The 17574-nt window shown below is 40.9% G+C and overlaps 2 protein-coding genes across 3 annotated transcripts; one reads left to right on the top strand and one right to left on the bottom strand.

Annotated features, from left to right (window-relative positions):
* Positions 1-9813, top strand: glmna (glomulin, FKBP associated protein a). The gene is made up of 19 exons (XM_017495458.3): positions 1-115; positions 1559-1632; positions 1759-1884; positions 1997-2110; positions 2198-2306; positions 3637-3886; positions 4207-4306; positions 4445-4626; positions 4738-4791; positions 4889-4919; positions 5207-5296; positions 5435-5476; positions 5891-5964; positions 6193-6277; positions 6540-6649; positions 6876-6939; positions 7036-7171; positions 7831-7907; positions 8164-9813. Exons 2-19 carry the CDS (start codon positions 1594-1596, stop codon positions 8251-8253), a joined length of 1773 nt encoding a protein of 590 aa, XP_017350947.1. The 5' UTR covers positions 1-115; positions 1559-1593; the 3' UTR covers positions 8254-9813.
* Positions 9814-10735: 922 nt separating this feature from the next.
* Positions 10736-17457, bottom strand: cdc7 (cell division cycle 7 homolog (S. cerevisiae)). Of its 2 annotated transcripts, none has more exons than XM_017495464.3 (12): positions 17387-17457; positions 16864-16947; positions 16611-16697; positions 15553-15688; positions 15376-15469; positions 15135-15277; positions 14305-14491; positions 12608-12703; positions 12316-12500; positions 12009-12091; positions 11739-11888; positions 10736-11647 (listed from the first exon to the last, which is right to left on the bottom strand). In XM_017495464.3, the coding sequence occupies exons 2-12, from the start codon at positions 16931-16933 to the stop codon at positions 11310-11312; spliced, it is 1569 nt and encodes a 522-aa protein (XP_017350953.1). In that variant the 5' UTR covers positions 16934-16947; positions 17387-17457; the 3' UTR covers positions 10736-11309. The 2 variants fall into 2 exon arrangements, with proteins under 2 accessions (XP_017350953.1, XP_047018483.1); XM_047162527.2 differs by having other exon boundaries at positions 14428-14491.
* Positions 17458-17574: the final 117 nt, after the last annotated feature.

Genomic DNA, 17574 nt, shown 5'->3' with positions numbered 1-17574 from the left:
AGGGACAAACAAACCCCGTTGCGTCACTTTGAAAAGAGGTGTGCGGCTAGCCCACACTCTGGCGCTCGGTACCGTCATAACAATCACTGGGCTTTTACACGAGCTTTGTGTCAAAGTAAGTTCTTATTTTTGTGATATTTATGTAGTTATGGTCTTGCTATGTTTTTGGTTAAAGCACTTTATTTTGATATTTATTCGTTTTCTGTGCCTCAGACGGTAATCAGTTCGCTTCTTTGCTAGCTGGCTAAGCAAGGGGCTGAAATTCACATCCACATTCCGATCAGCTTTAAAAACCTTTTTTTTTTTATCCTTTATTTCGAACTTTAAAAAAAGAAGAAGCACATATTGCACAAAACAGTGCGGAGAAACTCTTTAGAGTTCGACCTCTTTGGGTTTTTATTGACGTACTTACCTGTTTTTATAATAATAGTACTTTTATTTAGCCTTATGGCACTTTATATAGTGTAAAGCATCCCAAAATAAATTACAAAACAACCATAAAACTTGAAATAATTAAAAGATTAAATACTGGAAATATATTAGCTAATTTTACATTAATTTAATTTTTACAATTCACCAATATTGCAGTTAAATAAAATAAATGACATGAAAATAACATCAATCATTCCTTACTACTGCTATAATAATAATAATAATAATAATAATAATAATAATACAATATGATTTATAAAAGTAGTGATTTGTTTGCTTTCAGTATGTTTGGATAATAATAATCTCACGATTAAAAAAAAAACCCTACAAAATAAATATTTATGTAACATTTAATGCTTAATTAAAAAAAAAAAAAAAAGATTTGCTTGTTCTTGTTTTTTTTCTATAATAGCTAATAATAACTAAATAAACTATTTAAAATGTAAGAAATAAAAAAAGCTAAATAAATTACTTAAATATATGTTTTAAAAAGTGCCATAAAAGCATTTTTGTACAATTGTCGAATAAAAATAACTGTAAAATTTGTTTGTTTGTTTATTTATTTATTTATTTATTTATTTATTTTTAAAACAGCTATCTACATTTATTATGGTAATGAAAACAACAAAAACAGAAAAATAATACATTATTGACCTTTTTATTGATTGGTTGTTGTTATGGTGACTGTTTATAATAAATGTTTTGTTTTGTTTGTTTTTTTTAAATGAAAAAGTAGTAGATCAACGTGACCATCATTTTACTACTACTGTCTTAATGTTCAGTTTTGCAGACGAAGGCTGTGTAAAATAGCAGTGCCACGCTTTTGTTTGTTTACAAAAATGAATTCAAATCATATCATACGAAAAGGAGACAGAAAAACATTGTGTGTTGCAAATTTAATTAATTTAATTAATCGTATCATCGGTACTGCAAGTAAAAGACAAATCATCATCATCATCATCATCGTTTCAGAGTTGATCAGGAAACTGATGCTCTGTATGTAAACCTGATTAGAAAACTGAAACTTCTACGAGAGCTGTGTTTCTCACACACACACACACACACACACACACACACACACACACACACAGAGAGCATATAAAGCATTATTCTCGTCCCTGTGCAGGTAATCTGGGTCAGAGACGACAGAAATGCAGTAAGATGGCGCTGGAGCAGTTCAGTGATGTCGTACAGAGATGTGTAAGACCGCAGGAGTTCAACTTCGTTTGTTTGTTTGTTTGTTTGTTTGTTTGTTTGTTTTTTCTTTATCCGCTCATTTCCCTTTCCCTTGTTTATCTTCCGCTGATCCGCCCGTTCTCTCTGCAGCAACACGTTCAGGATGAGAACTTCTCTCCGGCCGACTTTGACCTGTTCAGCACGGCGGGGCGGAGCTGCATCGAGCAGGGACACGGCGCTCACGTCCTCAGCGTCATCGTCGACGAGAGAAATAAAGTGAGCTGTGAGACAGGACGACACGCAGATATTACCGCTCCGATATTATACGTTGACGTAAGAGAATCAGGAGTGTCGCCTTTTTGTTGATTTAATTTTGTTTGTATTACAGAATATCGTGAGCTGTATGGGCTGGAACCTCCTGGAGCCGTTAGTCAAAGTTCTGCTTAAAAAGGAAGAGAAAAACCTGCATCACTGTCAGGCCATCTTCTCTCACCTACTGCAGGTGTGTGAGTTCACCTCAGATCAGCCGGTGGGTCTGACGGGACTGTGACGTGACGGTAACGTGAGCTGGATCTCTGTGTGCTCTCAGGTGTGCAGTCCTAAAGAGCTGGTGGTCGGTCTGCTGGAGCAGGTGGAAGAACTTGATGCTGATGCTGTGGCTGAAACGGTCGCTCTGCTGCTCACGCCCTTACAGACAGGTGAGGAACCTTCCCACTGGACGTCACTGTTCCTCTAGTTCCTGCCGTTCCTGTGATCAGGATTCTGTTCACGTGTGGAAAATAATTAATGCAGTCTGTTGAGAAGAAAGTGAAGGGAGGGGAAAAAAAGAAAACTTTGGACTAACGTACGACGGTAAAATAAATAAATAAGGGGGGGGGGGGGGGGGGGTTGTCGTGTGTGAATGCGTGTGTGTGTGTGAACGCGTGTGTGATTGTGCCTTGTGATGGTTTGGCTCCTCATCCAGTGTCCCCCGCCTTGTGTCCTGAGTTCCCTGGGATAGGCACCAAGCTCCTTACGACTCTGTGTAGGAGAAACGGCACAGAAAATGGATGGATAACGACGATGATGATGATGATAATAATAATAATTATTATTATTATTATTATTTATTTATTTTTTATTTTTTTCTTTCCTTTCTCTTTCTGATTTTCTTTTTTCCTTTTTTTAAATTTTGGGTCTGTCTCTTTTTTTTCTTCTTTCTTGATTTTCTTTCTTTTCTCTTCCTTTTTTCCCTCGTTTTTCTTTCTTTTGTTTTTATCCCTTTCTTTATCCTTTTCTTTTTTCCTTTCTTTTTTTTATTTTGGGTCTGTCTGTTTTCTTTCTCTTTTTTTCTCTCTTGGTTTTCTGTCTTTCTTTCTTCCTTCCTTTCTTTTTTCTCTTTCTTTCTTTTTTTGCTTTTGGGCCTGTATTTTTTATTTTTTTTTCTAATTATTTTTGATTTTCTTTATTTTTCTCCTTTTTTTTCTTAGTTTTATTCTTTTCTTTTTTTTTATCCCTTTCTTTCTGATTTTATTTTTTTCCTTTCTTTTTTATTTTGGGTCTGTCTGTTTTCTTGATTTTTTTGGTCTCCTTTTTTGTTTCTTTCTGACTTGAGATTTATTTTTATTTTTATTTTTTACTTTTTCTGTTTTTTCCTTTCCTCTCCTCTTTTTCCCTTTCTTATCTGACTTTCATTTGACTGACTCTCTGTCTCTCCCCTTTTTTTGTTAATTTTTTTATCAAACTATCTTTTATTTTTTTCTTTCTCTCTCTCTCTTTCTTTCTCTCTTTCTTTCTCTCTTTCTTTCTCTCTCTCTCTCCCCCCATCATAGCACAGCTTCCATCTCGGGAGAGGGTGAAGGCTAACAGGTGAAGCCGACGGCATCTTTGCGTAACACACCGCGGACTGCGCTATCCTCTCTCTCCTGCGTACCTGACGCCCAGGTGAACGCTCTTCTGTTGCACCCCTCAGAAGCCTTGACTTTCTCTCTCTCTCTCTCTCTCTCTCTCTCTCTCTCTCTCTCTCTCTCTCGTCCTTTTTCTCTGCAGTGCTGCTGAAGCTGGGGAAGAGGAAGGCCTCGACTCTGGGCATGGCTCTCTCCACCCTGCTCAGTCAGGTGACCAAGCTTCCTGTTCCCCAGAGCCGGGAGCAGGAGGAGGACGACGTGTTCGGATTGTGTCGCTGCTGCACGGCTCTGTCACGCTTCATCCGACCCTTCGTGGAGGAGATCAAGGAGAACATTAAGGAACGTCGCACCGTCTCCAGGGACGACGAGCTCCGGGTGGAGGTCCTGAAATTGTAGGTTTCTAACACTGGAATACAACAGTGCCGTGTCCCAAACGCCAGCATGACCACGCCTCCTCTGTTGAAACCTCGTATCCAGAGTTGGAACATGTGACCGTAACATGTTTTCTACAGTATCTTTAAAAATGATGTGAAAACAACAAGTCTGGAAACACTCACTCAGTCATTTTTTTAAATACTGTTCGAGGGAAAAAAACCCTCCAGCGTGTACCGAATCTAGCGGGCTTGTTCCTAATCGTACTGTGGTCTTTAAAATGCATGTCTGCGCGAAAGAGAACGCTGCGCTAACAGGCCTGGTGTTACTGTCGTTCCAGCTGTATGAAGAGTTTGAGCGAGCCTCTGCTGGACGTCCAGCTGAAGGACCCAGACGCGCTAGAGACGTCCCCTCTCAGAGACTTCGCCACCGACATCCTGGTAAGAAGACTGCTTGCTGGTTGTGCTCCTAATCAGTTCTGTAGTAATAATAATAATAATAATAATAATAATAATAATAATCTCTCTCTCTCTCTCTCTCTCTCTCTCTCTCTCTCTCTCTCTCTTTCTTCTCTGCAGGTCACTCTGTGTAGTATCGGCGAGTCGCTCCCGGACTTGTTGTCCCACAGTCTTTTGCGGAAGCACGACGTCCCCGGGTTCCTGGAGGAGGAAGTCCGATATCCGAAGGAGTCTCTGGCCAGCTTGGCACATTTACTGTTCGTGCACCACATCGCCATGGACTTGTTCCCCTCAGTGCTCAGGTACAAAACATCATCATCATCATCCTCATCGTCGTCGTCATCATCATCGCTCCAGAGGTTATAAGATGCACGACTTTTTCATCGCCCGCATCTTTTATTTTCTTTCTTCAGCCCAGTTTTTGTCCTGCAGTGCAACATGGAATACATCGAGCTCTTACTCAGTCGGTAAGCCTCTCTTTAGGTATTTATTTACTTTATTTATTTACTTACTTACTTACTTATTTCTCCCTCCTTTCTCACCCCGACTCGTTTCCTGTAACAGAACTGAAGAATCCCGGTTACAGAAGGGACTGGTACGTACAGAACGCGACCCGGATCCACACTCGAACACATCTTTTCTGACCGTAACGCCACTTTTTAAAAAACGTATTTAGCACTTTAGTTTTTGTTCACAAAAGCTGAATCCGGTTATTCTTCTTGCTCGGGTATTTAAAAGGTTTTGATTCGGGTGAAAACCGTTAAAACCCCCTCGCCGTGCCTTCCTAGTCGGGACAGAAAGACGGTACTGATGGTCCTGATGGACACGAGTTTGTTCGGCGCTGTGCTTCCCGTGTAAGTCTGATGAGTAATCTCTGTACAGGAGCTGTATGAGAAGACGCTGGTGCGGGTGGAGGACGGCAGCCTGCCCTGTGACCTCCTGGATCTTAAATCTTTTTTAAACGTTCCACAGGTACAGCAGCGTTCCTTCATCCTCCTCGTCTCTTTATCGGGATTTTTAATCCGAGACCTTTACAAAAGCACGGCGAGATTTAAAACTCGCGGCCTCCTGCTGGTCATTAACGCCCGCTTCATTTTCTGTCTTTTCCAGGACTTGATTAAGGTGATGGCGCTGTGTCCGGTTCAGAACGTGGTAAGACGAACGCGGTTTTATTCATTGACCGAGTCACTGTCACGACCCTGCTGTTGATTATCTTCCCGTACCGGCGTGTCCGGACGCGCTTTATTCCTCTTCCGCTTCACCGCACGAGCATTACAGAACGCCGGCTCGTTAATAACGCATTTCTAACAGGTGGTGTGTTAGGAATATTCAAGTATTTTTCTGCCGAAAAGAAACTCTGTGAAATCCCGTACACACTTGGGTAATCAGTCTGTTTCCATGGAAACAAACGAGGCCAATGTCGCTAACGAGTAATAAAAGTCTCGCTCGTAATCCTGCACCTGTATTGAAGCTCATTATAAATGAAGGCTTGTAAGGTGGATAGAACCTGAAGCGTGTGTGTGTGTGTGTGTGTGTGTGTGTGTGTGTGTGTGTGTGTTTTCACAGAGGACTAAAGGACTCTCCGTTTTCCAGCTGAGCATCGACAAATTTAACACCGAGGCCAAATACAAGTTTTTCAGGCGAGTGTTTCATTCAAAACTAACTTTATTCGCCAGAGACAAACACGAGGTTTTTCGTACGGGCGTCTCAGAAGCGTAACGTAACTACGTACGACGTCGTGGGGGGAAACAGTAGCGTCGGGTCGTACGGGTAGTGTCGTCAAAGTTTTCCCAGACTTTTATTTATTTATTTATCTATCTATCTATCTATCTATCTATTTATTTATTTATTTATTTCTGTTTCTCCAGGTGCATGCTGAAAACCAGCAGTCACTCAGGAGTGGAGGGCTACATCATCCAGAACATCAAGAACCAGATCGACCTCGCCTTAAAGGTACAGAGCTCCAGATTCCGTGTGAGGGGGCGTGGCAGTGGGCGGAGCACGCGTCATTTGCACGACGGCGTCGTGCAAATGACACGTGCTCCGCCCACTGCCACGCCCCCTCACACGGAAACGTTGTCCGTATTCATTTCCATTTTAAAAAGCGCTCGCTCGCTCCTTGCGTCCGAGTCGGTGATTCATATTATTAACATGAAGAGCGAAAGCTAAAGTTCGAGAGATGAATCGTGTTTTTTTTTTTTTTTCTCTCCTGTAGCCGGGTCATGAGAACGACTGGTTCCTGGGGAAACATCTCCTGCCTTTACTGCATCAGGTCCTGAGTCTTCCTCAGGGACCAGAAACCGACCTGCTACACAATCTAGACCGGTAACACGACAATCCCCAAAATAACCCCCTTTTTTTTTTAAGTCTGATTTTTAAAAAATTTTTAAAGCATATTAGAGCAAGATATACACCATATGGGTATCAATATCTCCTCTCTCCCTCCCTCAAAGTTTGGGTATTGTGTTTGAATTATTTGTTCTCCACCCGGGGCAGCACAGAGATAGTGAGGACATTTTGAAGATTCTCAGAAGTGTGTGTGTGTGTGCAGGATTATGGAGTCGTTGAACCTGCTGCGTTATCTGCTGATCCGAGATAAAGAATGGCACAACGAGGTAGGAGATAAACAAAATCTCTCGTCTACAGACGTCTGCTGCGTTTCCCAGCATGCTGCAGCATGACGTGTGTGTGTGTGTGTGTGTGATCCTCAGACAGGAATATGGAGCGAGCTGTGTACGATCGAGGAGAACTTCATGAAGCCCCTGCGGACGGGCCTGAACATGTCCCGAGCGCATTACGAGGCCGAGCTGAAGAGCACGAAAGAGAAGAAGAAGAGCAGCACTGCAGGTCCGAGTTCATACGCTGGCGTTGGTTGTCGTGTTATTTTAGTGTCTTTTAAGGTAGGTGTTCTACTCGGGCGTTTACGGTACGGCTCGCCCGTCCCCGAGTACGAAACGACACCGTACACGCTGTTAAAAATATCCCACAGCCGTGCTCGTAGAAATTAGCAGGGGTCGGGAACGGATTTTTCCTCGAAAGCGATCGTGGACAAAATCGTCCCCGAGCGAAAAGCCGTCGTTTTAGAAAACGCGTATTTCTTCTCCCGTTCTCGTGCGGTTAAGAAAGTAAAGCCTAAACGTAGACGTCCCTCCGTCATCGTCGTCTCGAACCGCGCCTCGGACCGAAAACTCGATCCGAGCGTCACGGTATTTCTGTGTTCAATTCCACAACGGGGCTTTGAAGGCAACACGAGAGGTTTTTCCAATCAAACACTAAGTCTCTAATGGGGAAAACCCGTTATTGTTCGTACTCGGTACGCGTCTAGAATAGGGCATAAGTATGTGCACCCCCGACTTGGATATGCGCAACTCGAAGAAACAAAAAGAAAAACAAAATGGCTGCTACGTTTTTGTTCAAGCACATCACATGTTGTAACGGCAAGTCTTTCTTTTCTCAAGAGTCTTCCCATCTCCAATTATAGTTTGTCTTTTTGTGCATTTCTGTAGACTCTAAAGCGCCGGCCTGCATGGTTACCGTCGGCAACGAGACGCTGCCCAACATGACTCCGGAAATGCAGCTCCAGGTCCCGATTTTCTTCATGTTCTACGTTTTCAATCTGCAACCTAGGATATTTACGTTCAGTATCGAACACTTATCTTTCGTTATACCAGCTATCAAAAAAGCTAGCTCTATAACTAACTATGTGAGCTATTATTTAAACACACACACACGTTATTTTAACCAACGGACCCGACGTTATGATTCTGGGGAACCGTCGCGGTCCGTACGCGTGTTTATTTTTAATCTGCATCGTGTAACGCTCTCCTTGTGCGTTCCAGGTGCTGCAGTCGGCGCTCTACACGTTCGATTTGATCGAGAGCGTCTTGGCCCGAATCGAGGAGATCACCGAAGAGAAAGGACAGACGTAGGCCGACCCGGCAGTCTCCAGTACGGGAGCTTTAACAAACATCAGCCATAAAGCGAACACCAGTGTAGTGAGAAACACACACTCGTCACCGTAAACGGATTGGGACACGCCCTGATCTGACACTCGTCCTCGTGTAGTGATAGATACTATATACACGCGCAGCTCAAAAAATGAGAATGGTGGGAAAAGTTATTTTTTCCCGTAATTTAATTAAAAGAGAGGAACTTTCATATATTCCAGATTCATTACACAGAGTGAAATATTTCAAGCTTCCTTTTGTTTTAATCCTTTTGATGCTTACAGCTCATGGAAATCAAAAATCCAGTATCTCGGTATATACGAATAAAGAATTTATAATACAGGAATGCCGAGCTGAGAAGACTCTAATCAGATAATTAACTCCAAACATCTGCGAAGGTTTCCTGAGGCTTTAATCTCTGTCTGGTTCAGTACACACACACACACACACACACACACACACACACACACACACACACAATCACAGGGAAGATGGAAGTAAACGTTGCGTTTCATTTGGAAATCAAGGTTCCAGAGTCTGGAGGAAGAGTGGAGAGGAACAGAATCCGAGCTGCTTGAAGTCCAGTGTGACGTTTCCACAGTCCGTGATGATTTGGGTTGTCGTGTCAACTGCTGGTGTCGGTCCAGTGTGTTTTCTCGAGTCGAGAGTCGATGCAACGTCTACCAGGAGATTTTAGAGAACTTCATGCTTCCATCTGCTGACGAGCTTTATGGAGATGATTTCCTCTTCCAACAGGACTCAATACTTGCCCACAGTGCCAAAACTTCTAGTAACTGGTTTACTGACCGTGGTGTTACTGTGCTCGATCGTCCAGCCGACTCGCCTGACCCGAACCCCATAGAGAATCTACGAGAGACACCAGACCCGACGATACAGACGAGCTGAAGACCGCTCTCAAAGCAACCTGGACTTCCAGAACACCTCGGCAGTGCCACAGGCCGATCGCCTCCACGCCACGCCGCACCGACGCAGTCATTCATACAAAAGGATTAAAACCCCGACCGAGTATCAGCGCATAAATTAACGTCCTGTTCACAAGGTCGACATTTCGGTATTAAATTCTTTATTGGAATATTTTAAGAGACTGTAAGCTCACTTGAAATATCTCACTTTACGTGTAATGAATCTAGAATATATGAAAGTTCCACTTTTTGAATTAAATTACGGGAAAAAGTGAACTTTTCCATGATATTCTCATTTTTTGAGACGTGTATGTATGTGTTTATATAACACGCACACACAAAGAAAATCATGTCATCATTTCTGTTGCGTGGCTCAGGAGAGAGATTCAGCATTAAAGCAAACATTTGGGCAACGAAAGTGAGATTTTACATTAATTACAGACAGAAATAAGAACAGATTCAGTAGTGGCGACAGGGACGAGACTGAACTGACGCACTTCTGAACGAACAATGCAGGGTGCTGAATGAGCCAAATATTTTTAAAGAGAATTCTTTAAGCAGAAAGTTTACCTGTAAATATCTAAATGGACACTTAATAAAGCTTCCTTCTTTTTTTTTTTGTACAACTCGAACGCATGGACACTTATTAAATCAGATTGGCTGTGCTGAATCACACTGAAACGATTCTGAATCATCATAAAATCAATTTTGGGGGGGGGGGGGGTTAAATTCCTGTACAACAATGAATCACATTAAAACGATTCAGAGTCGTATTTTACGGAATCGTTACTCAATCGTTAATCTGGTATCCCTTATTATTTAGAGAAAAGTTCTAAATAATAAAACATTCCTGAACGATACTGAACCATATTGTGTTGAATACTCACTCTGATCATAAGAAATTATTTGGTAAAAACATGCACTATACTGAATCATAGTGAAAAGATTCAGAATCATATCGTACCAAATTACCATCGATTCGTGAGACATGATTCATTTACAATATTACTGTGCTATATTAAAAGGCATCAAAACGATTCCAAATCCAACTGAATCATTAAATCAGGTGTCAGTATTTAATGAAAAGCTCAAAATATTACTGAATCACAGTAAAGTGATTCTGAATCGTATTTTATTAAACCATTATCTCTATATACACCAACTTCTTAGAGTTTAGAGAAAAAGTAAACACATTTCTGGACGATACAGAGGCATGACTGGGACAATACAATTACTGCATTATACTGAATTGCATTAAAATGATTCTGAATCATATTCTATCAAATCATTAATTAGGTGCGTGTTTAGGGAATTGTTTAGAGAAAAGGTCAAAACATTCATGCACTGTACTGAATCGTATCAAAACAATTTTAATAATTTTGTTTCTTAATAATGATTCATTACTGCACTATACTCACCGAGCTCCAAACGATTCTGAATCATTAAATCAGGTATCCTTTAATGTTTAGCGAAAAAACCCAAAGAGTCCTGTACTGTATTGAATCACATCAGAAAGATTCTGAATCATAATAAAATCACTGAATCGTTAATCAGGAATACTTTAATATTTTGCAAAAAGGTCATCACATTCCTGTACTACATTGAATCATAACTTGTTGAATCGTCAACGAATCACGAGAAACGATTCGGTCAATACATCACCGCACTATAATTCTAAATCGCATCAAAACGATTCTGTATCATATTGAAATCATTAATCAGGTATCCTTTTGTATTTAAAAATAAAAGCTAAAACATTACTGGATAATTATGGAATCATATTTTATTGAATTGTTACTGAATCACATGGAAGGGATTCAGAGTCGTATCGCATCGAACAGTCCCTGGATCGTTAACTGGCCGTTCCTTAGTATTTAAGGAAAATATCAAAACGTACTAATGGAGACGTTCTTAAGATGTTTATTAAAATATTATTGTAATGAAAAGTAATGCACCCACTGGGCCGAACTCTCGGAAAACTCAACGTCACACCGGACGAATAAATATACGCCATGTATACTATATAGTACACTATATTACAAAACTAACATGTATACAATCACACAAACAGAACTCCAGCACACTGAGGATTACTACCTGTTGGATAAATACGTATTAATCCCGGAGATCTTTAAACACCGGGTGCTGCAGTGCCGTAGCTGCAGTGATTCTCGTCGCAGGGTTCACATCCAACAGTTTGTCCAGAAGGTCGTAAATATCATCAGGAACTCTGTCCCATCCTACGGCGTGCGATTCTGCGCCGTTATTACCCACGCTGCTCCGTTTCTCCGCTCGGCCGACAGGCTGCGCTTTTTTAACGTCCGCAGGGTGACGCGACGCCCGGAACTCTGCCGGCAGCGAGTCGTCCCCACAGTGCCGCACGCCTCTCAGAGTCTCGCACAGAATCCTCAGGTTGAGTCGGGGAAGCTCGCGGCTACACACCACCGCCTTGCCTGCAGGACATCGGATCAGATCGATAAGATCAGACGTTTCGGCACAAAAATCCTGTAAATCGGCGCATAAACACCAAGCTGGCACACGTACCAAATTTCTTAGCTGCCTGAATGGTTTCTCTCGAACCGAGGATAGTCATGATCTGAGTCAGGGCCATCAGGTCGTCGTTGGCTTTGAAAAACGGATACCTACCGCTCAGGAGGGAGAGCAGGATGACGCCGGCCGACCACACATCGATAGCTGTATAAAAAAAAAAGTAGTAAAGTGTTTCGGGTGGAGATAAAAACTAAAAATAAAAGTTACACATCCGTAATCATGAGCGTAATCGTGTGATACAACGCGTGACGTCGTGAACCTCACCGGTTCCTTGGTCAGGGCACTTGGTGAGAACTTCAGGAGCCCTGAATCCCGGCGTTCCTGCTCTCGGAGCCACCTGCTGCTTCCTGTAGAGCAGAAAGTGCTTATGAATATTCATGAACTACAGATCATGAATATAGGTCAATACGATTGATTGGCATGTGGCGGCCATCTTGTTTGTAATCATCAAGTGTTTTTTTTCGTTCGCAAGGCTCGGACACTACTCAAAAGTTTTCACACGTTATGCAAATTAGATAAAGTCAGAAGTGGGCGGAGCTAAGCGGTACTCCTCCGTAGGTGGGGGCGTCACCTGGACAGACAGATGTTACAGACACGGTCGGTCATGTAGCAGTTACAGGTAAGAGACAGGTTAAGCGTCACAGGTTTCGTCTTCTGGTTCGTCCCCGGTGCCCGCGCAGGAACGGGGCGGCGTTTCGTCGAGACAAACTTGCGTGCGATGACGTCGTCTGTCTTTGTAGGTTTTATCACGTGTCCCTGAAACGGTAACACGCAAAAGCTCAAGAAGTGCTGGGGGGGGGAGAATAAATAAAATAAAACAAACAAAAACTCTTGCTCAGCTTCACACTTAAGAAGATCCTCACTTGGGTTTTCTCGGTCGGAGTCTTAGCAGGGTTTATGCTGTTGAGGTTTCTCTCGCAGAACACGGAACGAGGCGTTTTACAAAGTTCCATCAGCTCCTGAGACACGGAAGAGAACGTCAGTACGGGCTGGACGAGGACGCGACAGGAAAACACAGACGGAACAAACGAGTGCGTTTGAATCGGACACAGCGGCTCTTATTGATCAAGCTCTCTTCGAAATAATCGTACGTACAGCGGTCGAGAGTGGTCAGAAGGCGTCGAATAATTGTCTAACAGCAGCTCGGACAGTAGCGCAGCTGCAAATCAGCTTTATATTAAATGAACGCGTTCCTTCTAATATGCGCCACTGTTTCTATAGCAACAGCTCATTCACAGGGACTCTTAACGAGGATGGGCTTTCCATATAACAACGGTTCTTTTTGTTTGTTTGTTTTTTAAAGTGTGTAGTGAAGTTTTCTGTAAGGAGACATTTAGGAACTATCTTGTTTTGCAGACGTGACTACACTACCAGTAAAAAGTTTAGACGCGCACTCATTCTTTATTTTCCCCCACATTTGAGAATAATAATAAATGATCAAAACTCTGGAGTAACACAAATGGAACTATGGGAATTATGTTGTGATAAAAAATCCTAAATAAATCAAAAATAACGAGTATTTTATCATCTTCAAAGTAGACGCCCTTTTCCCCCCCTAGAATGTTCCAGAAACGTATTCTTGGCGTTTTCTCGAGGAATTTCCCCGAGATGATTTTTAATCGGTATTAAAGGAATTCACGCCGACGCTGCACACTTATCGGCTGCTTTTCGGAATATTTCGCTCCGAGTCGTCCGTCTAAAAAAAAGATCGTGTTGTGAATAAGATGTTAGTTTTCTAATGAAGGAAACGGATACGTCGGAACGATTATATTTTTGTCCACGACACCGATTTCACACGTTTAATCACACACCTTCAGATCAAAAGGTTTTTACCATCATGAGAAACATTTAAGTCGAGTGTCCACAAACTTTTGACCGGTGGTGTATATACAGATAAAAAAAATTTTTTTTTAAAAAGTATGACGTATAGTTCTTTAATAACTTTAAAAAGATTTGTAATCGTTGTAATCTGCGGATTTATAATGCTGCGGTGTAAAAGGAATAAAAAAAACCTATCAAAACGTACCATTAAAGAAAAACAATCGCTGATTAGTTTCCTATAAACGCACACCGCACAACTGTTTTATTCCCTACGCGACGGTCAGCACGCAGAATCCTGTTAAAGTATCAACAGACGCTTTAAAGCATCCATAGAGATGACGTGACTTTGTTAATTAATTATATACATTTAGGTGGGGGAATAAAGTCTATAAATTATATAATAATAATAAGAAGAAGAAGAAGAAGAAGAAGAAGTTAGCCATAAATAATAAAACAGTCATTTTTGTAATCCTCGACTGATCGCACAATAGTAGAAGGAATGAAAAATCGAGAGAGAGGACAAAGGGACACCGACTCGACCACAAAGAAAGCTGTGCAGTTTTGAAGCTGCTCTAAAAGGAACTTCCCTTAAAATTTCAGCGTGTATATTTCAAATCTTTGGACGTTTACACGAATTTACACTGGGATTTGAGCGTCACGCAGCAGTGATGAAGAAGAGCCGGTGCGTCTTCACCCCGAAACGGAACAGAAACCTGGTGCCCCAGACAGAAACAGAAACCTTGCTGTGTTTTGTGCGCGGGTTTGGACACGGCCTTTTCGCCGGCAGTGCTTTTGTGGACGTGTGAGGTGGTAAAGGAATCAGTGCCTGTTTCCCGTGTGATTCCTTTTGAGCTTTCACAACCTTTAACAGCTCGATCTGGGTGTCAGGTGTTCCCTGAGCCAGGCCAAAATCCACCAGCGCGTACCTGAGAACACACACACGAAAACATTAACGATGTTCTTTTCTCTGGTGTCTCGAATGCTGCATTTTGTGGACGATAAAAAGAGTATATAAATAGCTAGAAGGTATACGGTACAAGAGCGGCCTCTGGAGGCGAAATAAAAACTATCGCTGCCAAATTTTGTTGTGTTATTTGAAGTGTTTTTTATTTTTATTCATTTTGGATGGCCGTTTTGAAATTTGTTATTTGTGGTGTTCGTGTTATTTTTTGGTTCAATCTGGATGTTTATCTTTTATTTACTTTAATATTTGTTAATAGTTAGTATATATTAATATTTCATGTTTAAAGAAACTACAGTACATTTTCACGGTACAGTCGGTGCTGGTTAATTTTGTAATAAAGTTCAGCAATATTTTACTTCGAGTGTTACATTTTCATTCAGTATCGAGTTTAAAAACTTTACCGGTGGATTAACGGGTTAATCGGTAGGCAGGTAGCGCCTCACTTAGTTACCGCTATCGCTAAAATCCACTATCGCTCGACCTCCAGTAAGAGCAGCATTAAAAATAACTATAAAAGGATTTTTAAAAATACGTAAAACGTGTCATTCTGTAATAAATGAAAAAAAGTGCCATCGCTGGCAAATGATTGGGGTGGGGGCGCATACTTTTTCTCTCGCCGGTTGTACAGGAAATTGGTCGGCTTGATGTCCCGGTGGATGATCCCGAACTCGTGTATATGCTTCAAGGCTCTGAGTAGATGATAAATGTACTGACGCACCTCCTCGAAGCTCAGCGTCTCAACGATATCCTGTAAACAACACGGACGTTTCATTTACACGCGTTACGCTCGGTCTCGGAGACGCGGAACCAGGTGGAAACGCCAAGATCATCTTTTATTTTGTTTACCACAAAGGCCTGGTGCTCTACGTAGGGCATGACGATCACCACGTGGTGGTCCTTCCTGAAGCAGTACGTCACTCCCATCACGTTTTCTTTACCCCTGAACGTTACACAAAACACGTTAGTCGTCATTTCTAATTAAAAGTACCGGAACATTGCTGTCGTAGCGCGAACGCGTCTCACCCGGCGACGGTCAAACACTGGAGCTCTGCGGCGATCCGCACCGGGTGACTCGTAGGGATCAGGTGCTTCAGCGCAAACTTCTCTCTCGTCCCGTCGCTCGTCTGAGCTTCTCCGAGATACACGGAACTGAACGTACCTGAAAGCAGGACGAGTGGCGTGTTCAATATTCTACACCGGGATTCCGCTACACGTTTATTCATTAGAGATGGTTTTAAAAACGTTTTTTTTAGTCAGAAAAATGATCCGATCTTCCCATCACTAATCCAATACCCCCCCCCACACCAAAGCAGCGATATTGCGCACTTCATGTTATAAATTATGCTTAACGGTTAAATTTATGATTCATATAAACACAGCGACAAAACATTCGTCATCTATCACTGATTTCAAACAAACAAAATTAACAAAAATTTAAATTCTTTAACAAGATTGACTGGTTCATTATTTTTATAATTAGATGTATTTTTATATTTAATGATCGACTATTAATTCTGTTTTTACACACATTTTATGAACAATTTTTATATTATAGTATATTATTCTTATTTCCTCCTTTGTGTCAGTAATTATTATTTATTGCATCACCATCAGCATATTTTGACGTTTTATATTGGACTTTCATCTATTTGTTTGTTTTTTTAAAAATACTTTTACTGATTTTTTCCACACTAAAGCAATTTGCTATGTATTTTAAACATATAAACATAAACATAATTATATAAATATTATTATTGTGATCATTTTAATTGTAGCTCGATACGGTTTTAATTACGTCACGATACACTTTTCTGACACAGATATAGTAGCGATGTGCTTTTTTTATTTATTGAAAAAATAAGTAATAATTTCAGACTGATTTGAAGTTAAAAATTCGCGACGATTTTTATTTGGGTGTTACATAATTTCTTTTTGTAGGAAAATAAAAAAGTATAATAGGTCTCATCTCTGGAGGTTTCTCATCAGACCGTTCTCTCTCATATTATATACATACATACATACATACATTTCATATATATATATTTTTACGTATTATTATAAATTAAATTTAGATCCGAAACCTTCTCCAATTTTGTCAGTAATTTGGAAAACTCTGGAGAGCTGTGGTACAACTTCATACAGATATTCAATGTCCATCTCAACATCTCCTGAAACACACACACACACACACACACACACACACACACACACACACACAGTGAGTAACTGTACACAAGCAATACACACTATGATTAATGCAGTCTTTTATTTTTATTATTATTATTATTATTATTATTATTATTATAAGAAGAAGATGATGATGATGGAACTTACTGGATATTTTCCTTTTGTTTGCCTCTTTTTCAGATAATTTTACGTCCTCAACACTCTGAGGCGTCTCCATGACCGTAAAAATCTCTAAATAAAAAGAAAAAAAACAACAAACTGATCAAATATACCCCCTTGAAATGAATGGAAAAAAACTAAAAAGTGCCAAAACTTTAGCACCACAGGCTGTATAGCGTCCGTAAACCATAGCTGTATCCCAAACACCTCATTAGTAAACACATAGTTCCCTACATAGTGTGTACTGACCGTTATCTCGCTCCCTATATAGTGCACGTTTAAAGGGGGTCTCAAGCCGATTGGGACCAAGCCTAAACCATACACAGCTAACGTTCAGGTCAAAGCTAGATTTGAAAACTCCCTGAAATACAAATTATAACACGGACAACATTCCAAAGGCGCATAAAGTCTTTTGTTGTGTCGTTTTCTGGTAATGTTGAACGTTTTGATAAAATGTAATAAATAAATAAATAAATAAATAAATAAATAAATAATAACTCGTAAAACTTACTGTTTTGAGAACAGTAGTGCCGCTTGCTAATCGGCTAATCCGTCTAAAAACTCGCGCTAAAACTGAAGCGATCACGTGACTTATACGGCCCAATGCTGAATTTGTTAAAAAAAACAAAAACATTTTACATTAAAAGTTTGGTTGTATATTATATAAAATTAGCAGCGTGTACGTGCTTTTCATTTGAT

Source organism: Ictalurus punctatus, chromosome 20 (assembly GCF_001660625.3).
Source record: "Ictalurus punctatus breed USDA103 chromosome 20, Coco_2.0, whole genome shotgun sequence".
Classification (NCBI taxonomy): Eukaryota; Metazoa; Chordata; class Actinopteri; order Siluriformes; family Ictaluridae; genus Ictalurus; species Ictalurus punctatus.
The sequence above is the reverse complement of the archived record's forward strand: the minus strand, read 5'-3'. Positions and strand labels throughout refer to the sequence as shown.

Coding starts and splice junctions, on each gene's coding strand:
- glmna (XM_017495458.3), top strand. CDS start 1,594: ATGGCGCTGGAGCAGTTCAGTGATGTCGTACAGAGATGT. Junction 6,650..6,875: donor CTGCTACACAATCTAGACCG/GTAACACGACAA, acceptor GTGTGTGTGCAG/GATTATGGAGTCGTTGAACC. Junction 7,908..8,163: donor CTCCGGAAATGCAGCTCCAG/GTCCCGATTTTC, acceptor TGTGCGTTCCAG/GTGCTGCAGTCGGCGCTCTA.
- cdc7 (XM_017495464.3), bottom strand. CDS start 16,933: ATGGAGACGCCTCAGAGTGTTGAGGACGTAAAATTATCTGAAAAAGAG. Junction 16,698..16,863: donor AAACAAAAGGAAAATATCCA/GTAAGTTCCATC, acceptor TGTGTGTTTCAG/GAGATGTTGAGATGGACATT. Junction 15,278..15,375: donor TAGAGCACCAGGCCTTTGTG/GTAAACAAAATA, acceptor TGTTGTTTACAG/GATATCGTTGAGACGCTGAG.